The sequence below is a fragment of the Patella vulgata genome, chromosome 4, assembly GCF_932274485.2.
Source record: "Patella vulgata chromosome 4, xgPatVulg1.2, whole genome shotgun sequence".
NCBI lineage: Eukaryota > Metazoa > Mollusca > Gastropoda > Patellidae > Patella > Patella vulgata.
The window spans coordinates 11,674,227-11,697,730 of record NC_065882.2 but is presented as its reverse complement, the minus strand read 5'-3'; the positions used below and the strand labels follow the sequence as shown (position 1 = coordinate 11,697,730).

Below are 23,504 nucleotides of genomic sequence, written 5' to 3'. Positions count from 1 at the left end.
GTCAAATAGCCCGAATCCATCTGTATTCCCCCCCCCCCCTCTCTCTCTCTCCAAAACTCCAAAAAGTTTCTTTAACGATAATATTAATCCTTAGATAGTGTGCAACTTTGATAACTGACATAGAATACTAACTTGATCAATCGTAATATAAAAAGCTTACCAGATGTAACTCGGATAATTGTAGCCAGAATCATACCAGTCCCACATAAAGCATAAAATGTTGCTAGAGTTTTCTTTCTACCATATCTATAGGGAAAGGGAATTAAATTTGAACCCCATAATCGTAATATACGATATGATGATTATTGCAACGTTTGCTGTTAAGGAATGTGTATCCTGTCCTAAGCGCGTGTTAAGTGGGAACGGGTAGACAGATCCCGCGCTGGTATTTAAGTCGGGAACATTCTGGTCCTAACCACATAGCTTAGAGAAATGGAACTAACCTTCAAATATTAATCACGAACAAATGAAACAGGAAGCCGAATCTAGCCATTGGGTGAAATAACAAATGGCGTATTTAATAAGAATAATGTGCCACTTACATGGGGACAATTTTTTTAAGGACACGCAAACATGTCCAAAGTGTACGGGACAGTATCAATAAAATAAAACCAAGTACGAACAATCCAAACCATTAGACAAAATTCGAAGTCCTACCCCCCCCCCCCAAAAAAAAACAAACAAACCGGTATTGGCAACGACATGCGATGCTAGGTTCTGTCTCGAACCTACCCCGACTATAATATCCTTGAAGTAATAATACCTAGAGTTGGGAACTCGAGTCCCGCGACTCAAGACTGGAGTCCGACTGAAGTCGCATCAATGATCCGACTCGACTCGCGTCTTGAAAGAGCTTAGGACTCGAATCGCGGCATAAGTCTAAATTACCTTATTCGCCATGAATTGCTGACTCATTTGATCAACGGGCGCCTTGGACGCGACTCGGGCTTTGTGCAGACTTGGGACTCGAGGAGCGGCGACTTAGGACTCAACTCAGACTCGAGGTCCCGCGACATGTTCCCACCTCTGTTAATACCTATCTCTATATTCATATGTTGATATTAATATCTATATATCAATAATATAAGACCCGGTGGGAATTCCATTAACCATTTGTGAAGTCTTAGGACTCGACTCAGACTCGAGGTCCCGCTACATGTTCCCACCTCTGTTAATACCTATATCTATTCCCATGTATTGTTATTAATACCTACCTATCAATAATCAAAAGGAATATAAGACCCGGTGGGAATTCCATTAACGCATTCAGGAAGAAGTTGAGATATTTATCGCCAGCCAGGGAAGACGACGTAAAAAACAAACCAAAATATGATAAAGCAGCCGTACACCTGAAACAAAAACCAATTATTCCACAGCTTACAATTTTCTGTTAAAATTACTCTAGTATTATAAAGCCCGCCTCACACAAGGCAATCTTTGCTATGATACGATACTATTACCTATAATAGCCGTTGACAGGTAAAAAGTCGTAGCGTGTAGAGATGTCAGTGATACGAGTTTTGGTAAGATACGATATTTTAATGTATCGTAGAAAATCGTAGTATATTGTATCGTGCTCAAACGCAGTCGTGTGGGGTTTATCGTGGAATATAAATCTTTATGCTAGGTTCCCACCATCACGATTCGCGTTACGCTCTGAAATCGTCGAGTAATCGTGATGATCCTATCATATATTGTGGCAATCGTGTCGATCGTATCCGAACGTATCTTCACGTACAAGATCGTGGACTCAATAGGGACAATCCTACCGTAACGCATCGAACGACAGTGGGAACCTAGCATTAGTCGTTGCTCTCTACTGGGGAATGTAGATATTGATGAACAGGAATGATGTAATATCGATGAGGTTCATGTCTACAATAGTCTTTGATATTCGATTCCACAATTATCTACGATGTGTAGAATAGACAGAATGTCGATTCATATGGTGTCAAACTAGCCTCGGGATGACAGTTATCCAGGCGACGGATGGTGATGATAAAACTTAACGGTGAACGATTGTGACACTCGCACATTGAACCGTGGGGTCTTGAGGACTAGAAGAACAGTTCCATTTACGGAATTATTAACATTGCCATGAAAACCTTGTAGACGTATTTGGGGGCAGTTATTAATGGATTTTGTCAAATGTTGATAGATTTAATCATATCATCTTGGGATGAACCCTATTGAAAATGAGCATGTTTTCGCGAGTGATTGTCCTTGCCCCCGAAAACCAATTAGCGCGTTATAGTCCGGCAGTCGAACTCGTTTCAGCCTTGACATGAAAATATAGTCTACGGCTTAGTCGGGAACATATTGGCATGTTCATATTTGAATTACGCGGCACCCAAAAGCTATATTTCAGTATATTACACATATAGGGAATTGTATGATTTTTCCGTCAGTTTTGAATTTCGGTCCCTAGCGGAATTTTCGCCATCACTTTTGGAAGGGGTACCCACGCGTTCAGCAGGTCGAATTCTTTCCCAATTAAATAACCCGAAAATGCCCAATAGCGGCATCTTGAATATTTAAATTTCCCCATGGATGCCACGGTGTCATCATCCCGATTCTACTGCACACATTGAAGATATATCATCCATCAACAACATTAGGTGGACGACAATATCCTGGTTTCTCGACCTGCTGCCGGACTATTAGCGAGGACATGCATCCATGAATGTTTTGGGGGTTTTTATCCCGAAAGAGAAATCATAGCGTATTGTGTCAGCTGGGTTATGCAGGTCCCCATCTTCTCTTCCGTTGAATTTGATTAGTAAAGAAAATATACAAATGAATACTAACCATAGATACCACAGTATAACTGTATTTAGCGCCAATTTCTTTCTCTTCAAAATATCTAATAAACTATATTTCTCGATTTTCTCAATTGGCTTCGTTTCATCCTCGTTTAAAAGAAGTTGGTCCCCCTTCTCCGGCTCGGGAATAATTACAGTTTGCCTTCCTATCAGCTCGTTAAATTTTTCTACAACCATATTGACATCAATCTGAAACACACAGTAAAAACAAATATAGTTAAATGTGGCAATAATTTGTTTTATCCGGTTCTATGTATTCTGAAATATTAGCATGAATTAATTTGTCAATAAACACTTTTTTATCTGTGTCCGGTCATAAGTACCCAAATAGCGCCATCGCGTCTTGTTGACCACCGCTAGTAAACATAGTAGTTCCTACTACATGACCATGGGGAGGAGTGAGGCGGGGGTGGGTTGGTGAACCACTTTGCCCCACTCCTCTTATTCGCCTAAATACCTAAGAGAGAGAGAGAGAGAGAGAGAGAGAGAGAGGGAGGGGGGCACCAATTGTGATACTGATACATAAGTTCAAAAGTTATCCTGACAGTTATTCTTGTTAAGAATTATTATTCTTAAAACTGAACTAAGAAGCCATTATTTTCCTAACATGAATATGGAGTGATATGTCATATAAACACTACATACGTATGTCGCATTCATAGAAAACCGGCTTTCTAGGCAATTGGGTATTGAATGAGAATATGTTTATATGATTCTATAATATAATACTTTTCGCGAACTTCATATTTGGACACTATCCATTATAATGTTAAGGCAAGGATTCACTTTTGTTATATATATTACCTTATTCCATTTAGCCGCCTTCTTTATATTCTTGAGAGCGATGTCATATTTTCCATTTGCTATCAACCACCTGAACGACTCATCTAGAAAGCTGCAACAGTATTAAATAGGTACTGATTAGCTGTCGTCCAAACTGAACGCTTTTCCCCGTCAGTCCCCCGTACTGCATCACTGACATGGTAGACAGTTTTTAAAACCCTGAGGAACGCTAGGGTCGAATCATTCACGAAAACTTAAACTAAGATACAATCGAAATTTTGAGAAATACTGCAATTCGATTGGCTGACCAGTAAAACCAATTTACATATATCCAATGAAGTTGCAGTATTTCTTACAAATTTCGGTTGTAACTTAGTTTTAAGATTTCGTGAATAAGGGCTCTGATTAGTGTAAGATCGGCGTTGTCGTTGTCAGACACTGCTAATGACCCCTACGCGCAAACGAATTATTGAAATAAAATTGAACCATATGTAGGGTGATCCATGTACTCACAGAAATACAGTCCACCGCTGATAGTTCGAGACTACCACTGAAGCGTGCACATTCGCCGTGCCGAGACCAACTTTCTGACAGTATGATACTATAAATAGCCATGGCACGTGCAATTCTCTACAAATCTATCAACTATTATAGCAGTTAAATTAAGCTTCTTGGTTATTACAGCAGATTTAGAAATTACGTTCGTTTCATTTTTTAAATCGCTTTATCATTAACTGTACCGTTAAGAGCGGCATCTTTTGGTTTAGTACAAATAATATCTCTGAATCACTCGGGTTAGGCAGGAACATGATACTAGCAGTAGTTTCATTTTACTTTTACAAGCTTCTTAAAACGATTGTTGAGCTACCTAACGTGCTTATTTCTAAATTCAATTTCTTGTTCTAGCTTTCTGTTACGTTTCGTAAAAAAGTAGTCTTGATTATCCCGACCTGTCAATCAGACGTAGAATGGTCGATAGACTGGTTAAGCGAGACTAATTTCAAAACAAGGGCACGTAACCTATCTTTTACTCAAAAGTGTCTGGATGTTATGGACGACTCTTGGAACCAGTTTTCAGTCTATTATTTATAGATGATTAATGGTCATAGCTTATTAAGTACAACATGATCGTTTATTTAGTGACTATAATTGTGTGAAACTGATTTGAGGCTTGGCATATATATAAATATTGTGGCGTAATTGTCGAGATATATGGAGATATTTATTTATGGTGGGTCACCCTACCATATGTTAGTCCCGAAATGGCCTAGTATGTGTCGAGGGAACTTTAAACCCCATCTCTCTCCCCCTTGTCAGACAATATATGCTGCACGACTGTCAGGGTAGCCGTGCTGGACAATCCCGAAGAAGTTTACGGGTCACCTGGTTACCAAGTTAACATGTACATCTGAGACCACTTGACAATCTGTTATGTCAATATCTCGATTTTGTAACTGCATATTTTAGTAGCATTTTTTTAAGTGATTGCATTTACCGTATGGCCCATTTTGAATCAAACTTTTCAACAGTAACATTACAGATGTCGCAATAAAAAACTTTTAAGTCGATCATTTCAACTTACATGATTTGGATAATGACGTAGAGTGAAACGGAGCAGAAAGCCAGTTGTTGGGTTCGCCAACTTTCCATCCGAAGAAAATAGCCAAACGGGGTCAGGGCGATAACACAGATCCCCCATAGAAAGGTGCCGATAACTCCGACATATCTTCTATATACCGTCGGGTACACTTCTATAGCGTATGTAGCCATGGTCAATACTATCCCCTATAAAACAAAATATACTAGTCAAATAACACTTCTGTAGCATATGAAGAGCCCCAGGGAAGAACGATCTTAGTCACTTTTTCAACGAACCCCAGTTAATGGCACCATTATAAGCTTTCTGTGGAATAATCTATTTCAGGTAAAAACGATCGGAGTCACATCGAACCAAGGCCGTTCTAAAATGGCCTCCTGGATAAATACAAGCCCATCGTACCCTTTTATTTAACCTTAATTTGCCTGAAATTACTGGTAATTATGATTCGTATTAAACATCATTTTGAAGTTGTAATTAAACCCACTTGTTGTTCTGTTCGCGTCAAACATTCTCGTCCAACAGTCTGTTTTGCCTTTTATGCGAAAAGACAAAAAAGTGACTTAGATCGTTCTTCCCCTGGACTCTTCATATGTAAATACTAGTATATACCATCCCCTGTAATACACAGATAACACTTCTGAAGCATTAGTGGCATACTATCAGATGACACTTCTGCGGGATATGGTGTTAATAGCACATGTAAAACAAAATACGGTCCGATACTAATTACATAACATTAGCAAAATATTGTAGGATACTCTTCTTTACAAAATTATCTCCTGTAACAATTGGGTTTACATCTTCTCAAAATGTTAATCGAAGTATAACAAACGTTATAAATATAACTGCCTTGACAACTATAAATGTGTTCCAACCTCGTCGGTTTTCTCCGGGTCTTCCGGTTTGCTCCCACAGCTAAAGACCCCTATTATTGAAATACAATTGAACAATATTCTAGTTCCGAAATGACCTAGTTTGTGTTGAGTGGACGTTACACCCCGCCTCTCATTTAAATTTGCTTACGACAAACATATATATATAAATATATCGTTTCGGCAATTCCCCCAAAAAACACCAGTAGCTAGGGTCGTGCCACTTTTGGAGGTTCGTGTGTTTGAATACATACCTGTTGTACTATTCCCATTAACAGTCTAAGTATGGCAAACGTTATATAACTGTTAGAGAAAGCTGTAGCAACGCCGATCACCATGACACCAACATGGCTGATGATATTGGTTGACTTTCGTCCATAACGATCTGAGAAAAACGGTAGAACCAGCGCACCCATGGCCTGCCCTAATATCAACAGCGTTTGCGGTAAATCGCCGAGCGCACCACGTTCACAAACAAGATCAAACTGAAAACATTACAAAATCATACGATAAAAATGGTTACAAAAGCAAACACAAACGAAATCGTACTGAAATTATTACAAAATCACATTCTGATTAAAACACAGATCCTATTTCGTTTCGTTTTGTTATAGCTCAAAATTTCGTTTTACTTGTCTTTACCACACAAGGATCTGGAAGAGGTGGTATATAACCCGCGTTCTAGATGATGTAAGGATTTGGTTAATCAAATGTCTGACGCGACCTCCCACTACAACCGAAAGAATAAAAAAAACGAAATATTTTCTTCATGAAATAAGATGATTACAAAAGAATTGAAACGAATTTGTTTTACTACATTCGTTTCAAAGGCACAATTTGTAAGCGCTACTCATATTGTTCCTAATATTGTTCTTGGAAGCTACGATCTTCGAATAAAGTCTAAGACTCCGCCAATTCAGGTATGATTGACTTGACATGCTTGTTCCATGGACAATCGCGCGTCGATTGACGAAGAACGCTAGATCGAAGATGGTTCATCACCAGAGGCGTAGCTGTGAAATATATATATTGGGGGGGGGGGGGGTCCGCAACCCTTAACCCTAACCCATTTTTAAAACCCCTAAAAAATATAAACAAACACCATGTGGCCTAGCTGTCTACCAAGAAACCGCGTGTAAAAGCATTATGGTTACGTTGCTGGCTGAGCGGGCGATAAATATTTGGTTTAGGCGGTTATGTTTTTGGGTACCTACATGCGAGTCACTCTGATAAGTGGCAGAAAAAAATTAACAAAATATTACTGACAGGCGAACTAGACACAATTTTATGGAACACAGGTACTTTTCACTTCACACATGTTTCCAGGATGATTATCTCTGTGTTTTATTTTAGCAGTATAAACCATATTGGGATATGTACAGGTTTTATACAGATAGAATCTTAACTAATCCTAATCAATGACAGACTTTATGACCATTCAGCCATCCAACCCCCCTTAATTTGTCGGAGGAAAAAAGTTAATATTTGTGAAATGAAATGAAATGGAGTTTAACGTCCTACTCCTATACTGGGCTAATAAGACGGGCATACGCCATACAGTGTGCTATGAGGGAAATTTTGCCTGGGCAGCGGCACTATCGCCTACTCTTATATCGAATTCCAACTGCCAGGGGATCTTTTACGCGCATTCCAATATTTACACGGGACCTCGGTTTTTCGTCTCATCCGAAGGACCACTGACAAGTGTAAACCACGTCGGAAAATCCTGATGAACTTTCTCGGCCAATGCAGGGATCGAACACCCGACCTCCAGGCTAGCGAGCCAGCGTCTTAACCACCGTTAATATTTGTGCTCATTAAGTCGCATCGTTAAAATTTGTGACTCATTAAGTCGCATCGATGTCATCCTTATCAGTGATTGTCGCCAGGCGATACGTTTCAAGTCAGTAGCTTGAAGCGTATATATGGTATTAGTGTCAGTGGCCTGTGGCACGAAGTAACAGTATATTGTCGCATACATAATATATTATGTCAACGCTTGGGCGATATAATATATTATGTCAACGCTTGGAACTAGGATGGAGGTGACTAGGCATGAACTTGCAACGATAGATTTAATTGGCGCTTTGATAACCAATGAATGCTTGTTTTTTTCTTTTCTGTTTTTTCTCTCTTTTCTGTGTCCTAACCCTAACCCTAACCCTAATCCGAAAGAAAAGTGCCCTTTTTTGAAATTCTGACATCACAGGTGCCCTTTTTCTGATAAGGATGCCCTCTTTTATTTACAGGGACACTTTCTATGGCTCTGATGACGCGTACATTCCACTGAGTCTACAGGTCTAATATGCTAACACGCTTGGAGCGTCAACACAATATATTATGTCGCCCAAGCGTTGACATAATATATTATGTATGCGACAATATACTGTTACTTCGTGCCACAAGCCACTGACACTAATACCATATATACGCTTCAAGCTACTGACTTGAAACGTGCAGGGTGTTGTCGCGGCCTAGCGAACATTCACTGCGGATCAGTGTGTGCTATCATATGTAGTCTCTTATCCGTAGTACAGTGGTACTTGGTATGATAAATGTTGTAGTATGTTTATTTGTGCCATTAGAACCGATCCTATTTTTTTCTGTATAAAATTACCTCTGAAACGATTGATGCATCTTTTCTCTCTGTGTAGGTCATACCATATATACATGGTAGTTTGTGTTCTGTATTGATGGAAGAAGTGGTATTGTATTTAATATAAATATTACATTGTCCGTATTCCACTGTATAATTACTGGATGATAATTCTACTTCAGCTATTGTTATACCAGTACCATTAGGAGGCGCAGAGCATTGATGGGGAATAATTCGTCCTGCAGAACAAATTGACATGGAGAAATAAATATAGAAGCAAAGTCGGATACACAAATCAGACCGACCTTTAATTGGCAAATAATGATACTTATCTCTCGATAATATATGTTATATATAACATATTAACACTTCATTTAGGATAAAATAGATACAATGAAATGGGCTTTAATGTCTCGTTCACGAAAACCCATCCTTCATTATAAGACAAATCGGTTTGAATTCTTTTACTGTAACGAACGGTAGTTGAAATGCATTTGAGCAGCAGCGTTTCCGCCTATTCGCATTAGATTTCATAGGCATTCTTCTTCATGAACACCAATATCTACACGAAAGATTCCATTATTTCGTTACATCAGTGAAGGCTTAAGCACATTTCGTTGTATTGAGTATTGAGCCGAACTTTAAAGGATTCTTATCTAGCAGACGATTACATGTCAGGTTCATTGACCCCCCCCCCCCCCTCGCCCCTTTAACATGCATTATGTGAGATCTAAATCGTCCTATTGCAGAACTTTCTTTTGTCTTCAAGTGTTATGTAAACTATTAATTATACACCATCGGATGGTTATGGTTTTGAACGGATTGAAACACGGTAGCCATTTAATATTTTTTATTTGGACAATCGAGACAGTGCTTACTTTCGTCACAACGGTAGCAATCAAAATCGAGACTACGCTCTTCTTCAATCAGTCATAACTTCCCTCAGAATGAAGTAATTTGACTGAAATCTTCAATACATTCCTTTTACATCATCTATTTGTAAACTATGATAGTAAGGGCGAGTAGCTCTTTATCTTTATCTTGCATCTTTCAGACATGACTTCAAAAGGTCAAAGTGGCCCTTATCTTGCAGACGATTTGATATCGTTCAGGTCCTTTAGCGTTCACACATTTAACGCATCTTTATCGTGGAAGCAAATACAATAATTCTGCGTTTTAATCTGAAACGTGACAATGTCGGGTCAGTTGTATGATGCGCTCTGGGAACCTTTCAGCAATATGAAACACGTGAACTCTTCAAAAACGAAGATAAAGATTTACATATATATGTTGGACTAAGGGTTCACCTCGCGGTCAGATTAGCCCCGTGCATCCGCGAATCTGTCTAATTTCCGTTTACTAATCTGCGCTTGCGGATTTAAGTCTGCCCAGGGTATGTAATTGATTAACTATATGGAAATAATCCACGGGTCCAACTATGTTAATTTTACCGCGAGAACGTCGCTTTTTCACATAAAGCAAGCGGATTCTTTTTCCACACGGGTTTTTGTTCATCCAAACATCAATCAACTGGACCTCCTGTTTTAACTGATTTTTAACACCATGTTTTAAAAGTGACATTCTGATATACAAGAACTTATTTTTGTTTATGTTCTTATGTAACGGTTTTTTATATCGGATAAAAATTGTGACCTCTACGGGGGCCACAAGCTAAAAACACGATTTTTCGTACACTCAGGGGCCATAATTCAGTAAGTTATGGTCCGATATGCGCAAATATAAAAAGGAACCGAGATCTGTGGGTTATAAACATGCAATTCAAGTTTCATCAAAATCAGATGAAAATTGTGACTGCCAGAGGGTCCACAACCCTGATACACAATATTTTGACACTATTTGCGAATGAGGGGCGGCCATTTTATCCGTCAGTTTCGGTCCGATTTTTACGAAATTCGAACTCAATCATCCTTAAGGTATACGGTGATATATTGTAACGTTTTTTTTTTAAATCGAATACAAATTGTGACCTCTACGGGGTCCATTAGCTAAAAACACACGATTTTGCATACAATCAGGGGCCATAATTCAGGACGTTATGGTCCGATATGCGCAAATATATCAAGGAACCGGGATCTGTGGGTTATAAACATGCATTTCCAGTTTCATCAAAATCAGATGAAAATTGTGACCCCCAGAGGGTCCACAACCCTGATACACAATATTCTGACACTATTTACGAATGAGGGGTCCACAAGCTAAAAAAACACGATTTTTCGTACAATCAGGGGCCATAATTCAGGAAGTTATAGTCCGAAATGAAATGAAATGAAATGGGGTTTAACGTCCTACTGTTCTGCTCCTAACCTGGGCTAATGAAGACGGGCATACGCCATACAGTGTGCTATGAGGGAAATTTTGCCCGGGCAGCGGCACTATCGCCTACTCTTATATCGAATTCCAACTGCCAAGGGATCTTTTACGTGCATTCCAATGTATACACGGGACCTCGGTTTTTCGTCTCATCCGAATGACTAGACAGCTGTCCTTGTCAGGCCCTCCGTCCTGCATCACTGACAAGGGGAAACCACGCCGGAAAATCTGGATGAATTTTCTCGGCCAATGCAGGGATCGAACACCCGACCTCCAGGCTAGTGAGCCAGCGTCTTACCCACTTAGCCACGTGATCCCCCAGTTATAGTCCGATATGCGCGAATACCGAAAGGAATCGAGAACTGTGGGTTTAAACCAAATCGGATAAAAATTATGACCTTATACAGTGAAATTAAGAGTTCCACAAGAAATTAGATTTCTGTAAATAAATACATTCCACAAGATTTTCTGATACAGTGTTTTGGGTCTGTGGTGTTTTTCACCACAAGAAATTTTCCAAAATTTCTCCTCGGGGCCCCTTATAAGCCTGTGTGGTACCACATTCCACAAAATTTTCGACTTAGAATAATTCTGATACAGTGTTTGGGGTCTGTGTTTTGTCATGTCTCTAATCGATTGATTGTCCTCAAATGGAAGAGAATAGATATTTATACTACAATTTGTAAAATACACCACCTACCAATAAATATCATATCTAACAGTTGAAAAGCGGCTGAAAAGGAACATAAAACGATAAGGAGATGATGAACATGTTGATATAATCCCTTTCCTCCCAATACATTGAGAACCGTATCTACTTCCGTCGCCTTTACTGACATCTTTCTGTATTTCAGTCCTGAAGTCGTTCTTAATACTGACGTTTAAAATCCCATTAACTCGAAAATATGGCTTTAGCAGAACATTCACAGATCAGATGTCCACATAAAATAATCCGTATTCACTTTTGTTACTCAATTTGTGAACGCTTGGCGTAAAACAAACTACGCAGAGCTATTTTGGAACTTCTATTACATTGTTTTAAAAGAGGTTCAATTCTTATACAGTTGCGAGACTATCAGTGAACTATTTTTAAAACTGCTGGATATGCGTGCACACGAAACTATATCGTCTCCATCATGTGTTATCAACATTTGAGAATAATAGGTCGTTGGCTAGATGATCCGGTCTTTTACATTATCATGAACAAAGTCCAAGAGACGTAACTAGCCCTAGAACAAGATGTCAACGCCCATGAAATTAATTTAAGAATTGCCATTTCAGAATACCCAACATTCTTATTTTTTTATTGTAAATTTTTTCTCTTCATCGACCATATCTATGGTTTTTAATTAATCCTAATCCGTCGTCACGTTTGTTTATAATAATGCATGGACTATGGGATTTATTTCGGCAAGGGAAGCAACCATTATTTGACTTGGCCAAAAATACTGGATAATCATTATCAACTACATAAAAAACCAGTTACGCAACAGATACAAACTTGATATGAACATTTTAGAGCATGCCGAAACCATTATTGGAGGCGAAATTTTGATTTCGACTTCACGACCCATGTAGACCATTTAGCTTCCTCCAAGTGCTTCTTGTTAGAACTCCCAGGATTGTAACTTGATAAAGCTCACTGAAAAACTGTTCTAGACGCAAGCCTGAATTTATTGAATTGGGAATGGGTTATTTTAAGAGTAATGATCGACATCCTTCCATTTGCAGTGTTCAGATGTTTCTGTCCACTCGTCTTCAACTATGTAAACCCTTCAGCTCCAGCTCTCACAAGCATTTATGACAATGGGGCTGGTAAAGTCCAGAGGTTTTCTTGGGTCAGACCATTTATATTGTTTATCGGGGGTCATGTGTCCATGGGGACCCGTGGTGGCTCAGTGAGTATAACGTTGGCTCGGTAGCCTAGAGGATCGATCGGGATTTTCCGGCGTGGTTCCCCCTTGTCAGTACTGCGGGACAGAGTGCCTGACAAGGGATTACGTATAGTTGTTCGGATGGGTAAAAATAAGATGTCGCATGTACGAATTGGCGTGCACGTAAAAGAGCACTTGGCAGTTGGAATTCGATATAAGAGTAGTCCGTAGCGCCGCTGTCCGGGCAAAAGTTCCCTTATTGTACATTGTATGGCATATGACCATCTTCATTAGCCCAATCTATTCTTAACGTGGACGATCATGGTTGTGGTCATAAACTTCTGTTCAGTAAAATTTGGGCGACTGCTCACTGTTCAATTACTGATAACGCGATAAGGTATATGTTTAATCATAATAAATTGTGTTTACACAAGATCAAGTAGTTGTTAATGAATCTATTAAATTTAATATGTATAGGGCTATATGTAAACGAAAGTCTTATTTGTATATATTCCCTTTTCTATCGCTTAAAAATATATAAAACCATGTACGAGTTAAACTTAAAGAACCATTTCGCCCTTTTGCTAAATATCTGACCCTACTTTATTGATTAGTTTTACTGGTTTGTCTGACAAATTACTCTTATCTTCCCTTTGAATTTATGAACCTGATTTGATATAACTGGCAGAGCAACTCTACGGTTGTTGTTGGGGGGGGGGGGGGGCAGAATGGTTAGCGCGTGCTCGCTGTATCATAAGGTCTTTCATTAAGTCAACTTGTGACAACCAGCTTTTCCATGTTTCCTTAGTCACTTGTTGTTGAGTTACTTTTTCGTTATTGTATGTAGACTTGCAAACCAACCTGAGATTACGATCTATATCTAAGTCAATGCCTGTTATTTTGTGGTATATTTATATTCGTTAGTATTCTAACATCGCAATAACCCGTATGTCATATTTTCCTCTGATTTTATATATTAACGGCTTGACACTTCATTTTCTATAACAATTCGCTCTGATATCATGAGCGCGGCCATTGTTGTTTACATTTTCGCACGATACTTCCGGTAGTCTCGATCAACGCTTAGCAACCTTCATAGTTACGGCGAACTTTAAAAATTGCCGGCCGTAATCTCTTAATTATATCACAAGCGTTAGTTCATTACTGTTTTATATTTCAACAGCTATTGTATTCTATATTATTAAAAGCAATTTGTATTTTAATATATTTTTCATACATGTATTTTCCATCCTTGTCTTGTATTTTGTGGAATACTTCCCACAGTTTCCAACCTTTCCAACATTATTCCACAAGAAATTCCAACGTCGTTGGAATCGGTGGGTCTATGTAAGGCAAATAGCGCGCGGAATTCGAGAACCGCCAGACCAATTTTGGAATTCAAAGGGGAAGGATCTGTAAACTAATTTAGTGTTTTATAAGAGTTTTTCCCATTATATCTAGTCTGATAATCAAGGAGGTGCATTTTTATGGTGAGTTGGCTGTTTACTATAATACAATAGTCAGGATTAATATTTACTTATTTTAGTTTATTCTGGTAAGAATTATAACTAAGGGGTTCTGTTTTGTCCAGGATTTGGGCAAAGGGAATTGTTTCTGACTCAAGTTTAGTAAGGGAAAGCAACTCATTAATTAACATTCTAATTGCAGAGTATAAAGCCTACGATTACTTATGCTAAATTATAATTCTATAAAATATTTGTGAAGATTCATGATCATATTTTATTGCACTTAATGTAAATACTAAATTCATGTCAGCACTTGTTTCATTAAAGTATTGGTTTTTTTTTTCACATTTAGTGGTTTCTTCTTGCTTGGATAATTTGTTTTGTCAAGCCAGGTAACACTGGTAGGGACAGTGTTTTATCAACTTAATTTGGGGGGGCTAGTAGTTTATGCCGTCGCCCCTGTCCGTCCGTCCGTCCACAATTGTTTGTGGACTCTCTACAGGTCACAATTCTTATCCGATTTCGACGAAACTTGAAATATAGCTGTATCCCCAAAAGATCTCGACTGCTTTCGATATTGGCATGTATCGGATCGAAACTTCATGGATTATGGCCCCTGTTTGTACGAAAAATCACGTTTTTAGCTTGTGGACCCTATAGAGGTCACAATTTTGATCCGATTTTGTTGAAACTTGAAATGTAAGTTTATAACCCAAAGATCTCAGTTCCTTTCGATATTCGCGCATATCGGACAGTAACTTCCTGAATTATGGCCCCTGATTGTACGAAAAATCACGTTTTTAGCTTGTGGACCCTATAGAAGTCATAATTTTTATCCGATTTAATAAACCGTTCTATTATATCACCGTTACACCCTAAGGATGACTGAGTTCGAATTTCATGAAAATCGGCCCAAAATTGACAGACAAAATGGCCGCCGTTCATTCCCAAATAGCATAAGAATATGGTATAACAAGGTTGTGGACCCTATAGGGGTCACAATTTTTATCCGATTTTGTTGAAACTTTAAATGTAAGTTTATAACCCAAAGATCTCGGTTCCTGTCGATATTCGTGCATATCGGACCGTAACTTCCTGAATTATGGTCCCTGATTGTACGAAAAATCACGTTTTTAGCTTGTGGACCCTATAGACGTCATAATTTTTATCCGATTTAAAAAAACATTCTATTATATCACCGTTACACCCTAAGGATGACCGTGTTCGAATTTCGTGAAAATCGGCCCAAAATTGACAAGACAAAATGGCCGCCGTTCGTTCCCAAATAGCGTAAGAATATGGTATATCAAGGTTGTGGACCCTATAGGGGTCACAATTTTTATCCGATTTTGTTGAAATTTGAAATGTAAGTTTATACCCCAAAGATCTCAGTTCCTTTCGATATTCGCGCATATCGGACCGTAATTTCCTGAATTATGGCCCCTGATTGTACGAAAAATCGCGTTTTTAGCTTGTGGACCCTATAGAGGTCATAATTTTTATCCGATTTAAAAAAACGTATTATTATATCACCGTTACACCCTAAGGACGACTGAGTTTGAATTTCATGAAACTCGGCCCAAAATTGACAAGACAAAATGGCCGCCGTTCATTCTCAAATAGCGTAAAAATATGGTATATCAAGGTTGTGGACCCTATAGAGGTCACAATTTTTATCCGATTTTGTTGAAACTTGAAATATAAGTTTATAACCCAAAGATCTCGGTTCCTTTCAATATTTGCCCATATCGGACCGTAACTTCCTGAATTATGGCCCCTGATTGTACGAAAAATCATGTTTTTAGCTTGTGGACCCATTAGAGGTCATAATTTTTATCCGATTTAAAAAACCGTATTATTATATTACCGTTCCACCCTAAGGACAGTTGAGTTTGAATTTTGTGAAAATCGCCCCAAAATTGACAGACAAAATGGCCGCCGTTCGTTCTCAAATAGCGTAAAAATATGGTATATCAAGGTTGTGGACCCTATAGAGGTCACAATTTTTATCCGATTTTGTTGAAACTTGAAATATAAGTTTATAACACAAAGATCTCAGTTCCTTTCGATATATGCGCATATCGAATTGTAATTTCCTGAATTATGGCCCTTGATTGTAGGAAAAATCACTTTCTTGTTAGCTTGTTCTCTATCCATCTCTCGAAAATGTGGGCGTATACTGCCTGGCAGCCGCTGGTTTTAAATAATATTTTCAGGTTACTGGCGATACAATCCATAATATAAATTTTAAAAAGCCAAAAGCTTTCAGTCAATGTAGTAGTAAGTAACACTAACACTATATTACTACTGAGGCGATGTTTGACGCCGCATGCTGTGACGCTACATGTTGAATGCAGTCATCTTTTACAGAGAGATTAGAAGATTTTCGTAATCCTCTGTGAAAAAGATTGGGGTTGCTCATGAGAAGGAGGCTGTTGATGAATATTTTACATTCAGCCAACATGATTTCAAATACATCTTGAGCACCCTTGTCTTGGAGCTTCACCAGATGGATTAACCAATTGTGATTTGGACTGGTGTAATTGAAATCAAATGCCCGTTTTCTCGAAGTAATTCATCTCCATGTCAAGATCCACTTGCCATGACCCATAAATGTTTTACTCAAATTCAGGGACAAATGTACATTCTTAATTTAAACCATTGGAAATTTATAGCATGGACACCCAAAGGATTGCACATTGAGAGAATATTTGTATTGAACTGTAAAAGTACTTTTCTAAGATTGTTTTGCCAGAATTGTTAACTATGAACTAACGAAGGCAGCAATAACATAAATTATATTGTCAATACTTGGAACACTTCCTTCATCGGTAGTTTTTTTTTTAAATTATGGTAATTGGTAAAGTTCCTTGCAACATTTCTAAGATTGTTTTGCCAGAATTGTTAACTATGAACTAACGAAGGCAGCAATAACATAAATTATATTGTCAATACTTGGAACACGTCCTTCATCGGTAGTTTTTTTTTTTTAAATTATGGTAATTGGTAAAGTTCCTTGCAATATTTCACGTTCCATATGAATTATGGCTCCTGATTCTTTCACCTCCTTAGCGCTAGGATCTGTTTACGCGTATCGAAGGAAGTGGCAATGTGGGTCAGGCCGTTGTCTAAGCCTACGCACGAAACATTATGGGATACATTCCAGATGGATTTCCCCAAGTGCGGTTAAACGGACTATGGAACCCTACGACAAACTCTAAATAAAAATAAAATTGAACCATATTTAAGTCCCGAAAGGACCTAGTTTGGGTCGAGTGGACCTTAAACCTCATCACCACGACAGCGTGGAAAGGTTTTGGCCTTGCTTTAAGAAAAGTAGTAACTGAACCAGGTCGTGCTGTCTTGTATTGGTAAACTGATGTCTGATAATCGTTTAAAATCCTACTCGACACCATCGATATTGTCCCATTGGGTTATTTACGAATATGTGTGGCAATTCGGATCAGCATTGTCCCCGGCGATGACAATTAACCTCTCATAAACTAGTTCAACATAGAATAAAGGGACTATTGCTTGCCGCATTTCCGTGTCAGTATTATTAGCAATCGCTGATGATCTCGCAGTGGCATTGCGTAATAGGCGTTGAAGTCACTATCCAGGCACAAATCTCTTTGCATTATCCACGTAAGCATAATAATTGCCACATTTCAGTTACAAAATGACATATACTGTGTTGGTCTTTGCTAGTCTCGGTCACATAGAACCTCCTAGTCTTGAACGTACTGAGGGTCGAGGACCGTTGTCAATCTTTGACGAAAAGTCGACTGCTCATGCGTAACTGGGAGTTTGGTTTTTAATGTGGTTGATTATCCAGTATCTGGCCAAGTCAAGTAAGAGTTGCACCCCTTCCCGCAATAAATCTCATAATTCTTGCATTAATATAAACAAACATATATTTTGACAACGAATTAGGATTAATTTTAAAAAACATATATGACCCATGAAGAGAGAAATTTTACAATAGAAAAAAAATACTCTAATCTTTAATTAGTATCCTTCCACTGCTATATAGTTTCAATACAACTAAAATGCAAACTCACAATGACTTTGATAAACTCCACCACGAATTTATAATTTAAGCTTTGTAATGCTGTGGTCTAATTTCTTATAGTACACTTATGGGGGAAGTTCAACAAATTTTGGGCCAATTCAGATGAAACTTCACTGTATATGTTAAGGATCACAAAATCGTGGAGGCGTTGTCCGAGAGATGACCATCTTGAATATGCCCACCATCTTTGATTTTCGAATGGCCAATGGACTTTTTCTAAGTCTAAATTTAAAATTACCTGCTGCTCAATTAAACTTTCTTTTGAGTCACTCGATTAATGCGAATAATTGATACCATTTGTATTTTTTGCTAAATGATAAATATTACGCAGTAATAACTTTACAAATTATATAACTTGCAGGAAACCAACGACAACAACAAAGTGAAACTATAGCGATAGACGTCACTCCAAGTTACAAACTGGTTAAATCGGGCACAAAGTTTCTGCTAGCCGAGAAGTTCATCTCCAGCAACACTTGACAACTAGGCTTTGGTATTGAAGAGAAACAGATAGTTGGTTGGATTGCAGGGCGAACTTATTAGGTTAGTGATGGGGCAAGATCCACGGTCAAGCGAATACAAATCAGATTGTCATGCAAAGCAACATGTAAACAGAGTACAAACACCACGAAACAACATCCAGAAACCCGAATAAAATCTGTTCAGATTTAGTAAGTAATACATAAAAGCACTTAAAAGTTTCAGCTAAACGTCTAAAAAGTGATGTCATTTAATAACATATAAATACCATGTATGTATTAAAGGTATGCGCTGGGTTAAAAAAAATGTGATCTAAACAACAGGGGTCACATGTTGAATGGCGCAGTTCTGAATGAAATGAACCGGAAACATTACGAATATACGAAAATGGACAATGAAGAGGGTGTGATTAATTCTGGGAAAATATATGGTTAAATTGGGGTTTAACCCAGATGACCTTTATATTATAATAAAGACTGTTAGATAAAAGAAACGGCACGAAAAGAAGAAATACTTCACATATTTTGATGACGCCATGACACTGATTATACACCAAGTAATCAGATTTTACATAACTTAACATGCTTTTGGTTGAATACGAATATGTGTACAAAGTGTTATGTTGTGGATATTATCGATGTCATTTGGAAGTTTATTTTCAATTCTACAAACAAAATTACTCATAATTGCTGTTGATTATGTGCACTAGACCCGATTGTCAAGCCTGATAAGTTTGCATACCATTCTAAATGACTTCCGTGTCTGGGTTAATCGCGACTTTTTGACAAGGTTCGTGATGTCCTATCGCTGGCACGGACCCCACTGTTTGTTAGTAAACACGTAATCTCGAGAATTAACGCGAAGTCACGTTAATCCACGTATTGCTCGTACCAACACTAAACGAACAGAAACACAAGTGGCGTAATTTTCACTTGTTGATTTTTAAGGCCACTAAAATTTACAATTCAATATTTGCTGTTGGGTGCTTATTTGGGAGAAAAAAGGCGCTAATTAATTAATCTTTCGTTCTCTTCATACGTTTTTTACTCCCCACGCACTCCGCGTTGTCGTAATAGCATTATAGGCCCCTATTCATATGGGAATAAAAATGTGATCTTGCAGAAGTGACCGTGATACTAAACCAAAGGCGAATATTTTGTTCGTTCCTAAAGTGTTACGTCCACTTCCACCAGGGGTGATATCGTAGACAAGTGTTTCCCAAAAAAACTTACTAGAGGACGCCAACGGAAATAGGCTTGATCCAGTTCGATTTTTGAAAGACAAAGTGTCTTTACAGGGGAATGCCCAAAGTAAATCTCATCGAAAAGAGAAAGTTCGGGGAATAAAGGCGAATAGCAACGTCCACGTATTTATCATTTAGGATAGTGTAGTATTTGTATATTGACAGCAAATCACAGCATACATAGATTAGCATAGGGCCCTTAAACTCGTGGGGTCCAAGGGCAACTTCTCAGCATCTCAGCAACCCCATGCGTTACGACGGTCCTGACGCACCCCCTTTCCACCGAACATATTTAAACTGTTAAAACAAAGAGCGGCCGAGTATTTTGTGTAAGGAATCTAAGCACTGAACGATTCGGGCATACGAAAAAGTTGCATTTACGCAAATCTAAATGAATTTTCGGGATGGGATCGCCCTATAATTTGTGTATTTTTTTTAAACTATATTTTATTCAATAAGACATAGGATTGGGAAACAATATACATGTAATTACAATTAGTTTACTTAAATACATGTATATAATCGAAACTATTCATATTGTGTTATTAATTATTAAAATTCTGAAAGTATACAGTAATATGTTTTTTCAAATAAAAAGGTTATTTGATATACATAATGACTAAATTTGGTTTAAGGCCTGAAAGTGTACAAATATGTAAACATAATCTAATGATGGTAATGATAATTGACGATTACAGTACTTAAAATCTATAACTTAATTCTAAAAAGTTTTGCACCTCAATAAATATTAATTTATTTTGTTCAACTGAAATATCCGTAGAGCCATACAGTAGAAATTTTGTGTTGGTGTATTATGTTGGTAATGTTTTTATGGTTGTATTTCGTGCATCTGAATATAAGGGACATGTCAGCAGAAAGTTCACATCGGCAGGTTGGAGAGTCGGTTATGTGTCTTAAAAATGCATGCCCATTTAGATCACTGTTTGATAAACGAAGTCTTGAATGGATGATTTGAACTTTTCTTTTTCAGATATTGTAAAAAGAAGGTACCAAGTGATCATGTTTTGGGTTTTTGTTTAAAAATGAATAACGTATCTGAATTACGTATAGAAAGATCTAGATTGTTCCAAAGTCGTGTAGTTGAAGGAAAGAAAGAATTATAAAATAGATTAGTTTTACAAAAGTAGCGGGGTAGGGTTTTGTCATTTCTTAATGAGTAGTTACTTTGTGTATCAAGTGTATGTCTACATAAATATGCGAAAGCTCGTGGTTTTAACTTGACAACTTCATCGGCGTTGCCCCACTGCTGTTTTATATTTGGACCAATGGTTTCGTTTATCTTTTTATTTATTTACCAATAACTAAAAGGTTAAAATAAAATATTACCTTTAAGTAACGATGCGTGAATTGCATTTTTTGTGGGCTATGGTTTCGGGCGTCAATGAAAAACATATCCTACAAGCGAATGCCGAAGTAATTAGTAAAGGCCGATTCACAAACTATAAAATAATAAATAAAAAATCTATAGATTGGACTAATCAGGCGTAAACAACTGTCGTTCAGTTTGAACTATTCACGTATTTCACCGAACATAATTGATTAGAAATTACAATATTTTTCAAAAGTTTGAATATAAATTATTACATGTATTTCCGTCTACTTTAAGGTTCTAAAGAACAGTGCCATACGTCCTTTAATGCCTAGGGCCCACTGGGGAAAAATCATCGGCGATGTGGAAATATACAAATTTTCTACCGATGGCTTCCGATGATTTTGGGCACAAAAACGGAGTAGTCCCGTAGAGATCACATAGGTAAAAATTTCAATGCTTGTTTCGCAGTGCTCCCGAAGGTTTCACATTGTGCGCGACGCCCCCGAAGATTCCCAGGGACACCGGGGAACTTGTTCCCGGCTCCTCCGGAGGCTTATCAATTTCCATCGGTAGTACATCCCCGGGGGAAAACATGACCAGTGGGATTTAGGTTGCCTCGTATCATTACGCTGTGCATAAGTCGGGCAAACGGAATGACATAACACAAACAGTGCAAACACGGTCAGTATTACATCTCTATGTCAAGGCTATAACAAGTGACGGTGCTATGTACGAGGCGAGGTATGCTTAGTTAGAATGACTCGTATAAGTAGGTCGTTGACTATTTGGAAAAACTAGAGACAACGGTGCAAAAGCTATCAATATCGCATCCTAATGTCATATACGTCTTCATTCATATATCACATCATTTTATATTATTCTAGCCGTCAGTCCTTAATAACAATACGTGGTATCATGTGTTTCGTACGGATAAGCACTCATTTTGGTAACTGGTAAAGATTGTAGGCAACAAACACCCCAACGAAATGTAGAATGCACTATTACATAAAGATGCATTATGTAAGATTTAGACAAACAGCTGATCGTTCTTGGTATAGTTCAAAATAGATATTGGGAAATGAAAATATTGAAAATTTCTATCAAATTACTTTATTCAGAGTATTTGAAGTTTTACCAAGAAATACCGATTGTCCAGTACCATTGGTTTGATAATAAACTGAGTTTCGATTGTCAGTCATTGTATTGAATATATAGTCTAATCTATTCTATATCGCAGTCATTCGAATATGTAGAGAGTTGATTATACGCTTAGTATGTGAATAGATATGAATTTATGTAACATTTGAAGCTAGAAACCTGCAATAGGTAGATTTACCTCTCGCATAATGCATCTTTAACATTTCAATTTAATTTTATGTTTTATTAACTGTCAAAACAACAAAACCGTAACGAAATTTAGAATGTATTAATAACAAACTTAAAACGTCAAACGTTTCAGTCTTATGTTCTCCTGTCTGTTGTACGATAACAGCTAGATGGTTTCCGTTCAATAAAAACTTAGCGAAATTAGTCAAGCATGATTAGGTAACTGTTCCCAAGTTAGATTCATCTTGTTTATTTTCGAAAAAAAAAACAACCCTAAAGTTGTGCCAATTCAAAGTTGTGAAATTTGGCATGTTTCTTGGGTAATTGCGCATTGATTGCCTGACTCTGATTGTCGATATGACGTCACAGTTCAAAGATGGCGGCTATGAAGTCACGCGCGATTAATAATCAACATATTAATATCGTACTGTTTTGGGTTTTTTTTTTTCTTGAACGATGAATTTCTTTAGTGTGAGATGTCAATTCATTTAAACCTCAACTAACGTAACAATTTAATAATAGCATTAAACATTCAGTTGTATGTTCTATGTTCTGTTGTACTTCTTGTAGATATGTTCTGTTTTAGTGGGCAGATAGTCACAGCCCAAATAAAGATATTATTATTATTAAAATATAGATGATGGCGATTAATGTATCCGCAAACGAAATTAAGAATACACCTTTACGCAACAATTTAACAATAAAA

General features: G+C 37.7%; 1 protein-coding gene across 2 annotated transcripts in view; it reads right to left on the bottom strand.

The window, feature by feature from the left end:
• LOC126819499 (organic cation transporter protein) overlaps positions 1 to 23,504 on the bottom strand; it is a 58,288-nt gene that overhangs the window by 1,111 nt on the left and 33,673 nt on the right. The window contains exons 1-8 of one of the 2 annotated variants that reach the window (XM_050547605.2): positions 11,705 to 12,076; positions 8,695 to 8,912; positions 6,332 to 6,562; positions 5,188 to 5,390; positions 3,627 to 3,717; positions 2,809 to 3,011; positions 1,215 to 1,349; positions 161 to 246 (exon numbers count right to left, since the gene is read on the bottom strand). In XM_050547605.2, coding sequence (XP_050403562.1) covers positions 161 to 246; positions 1,215 to 1,349; positions 2,809 to 3,011; positions 3,627 to 3,717; positions 5,188 to 5,390; positions 6,332 to 6,562; positions 8,695 to 8,912; positions 11,705 to 11,843 — 1,306 coding nt within the window. In that variant the 5' untranslated portion in view covers positions 11,844 to 12,076. Of the gene's footprint in view, positions 1 to 160; positions 247 to 1,214; positions 1,350 to 2,808; positions 3,012 to 3,626; positions 3,718 to 5,187; positions 5,391 to 6,331; positions 6,563 to 8,694; positions 8,913 to 11,704; positions 12,077 to 23,504 lie in introns of those variants that run through there. The other variant, XM_056100075.1, reaches the window with a different exon arrangement.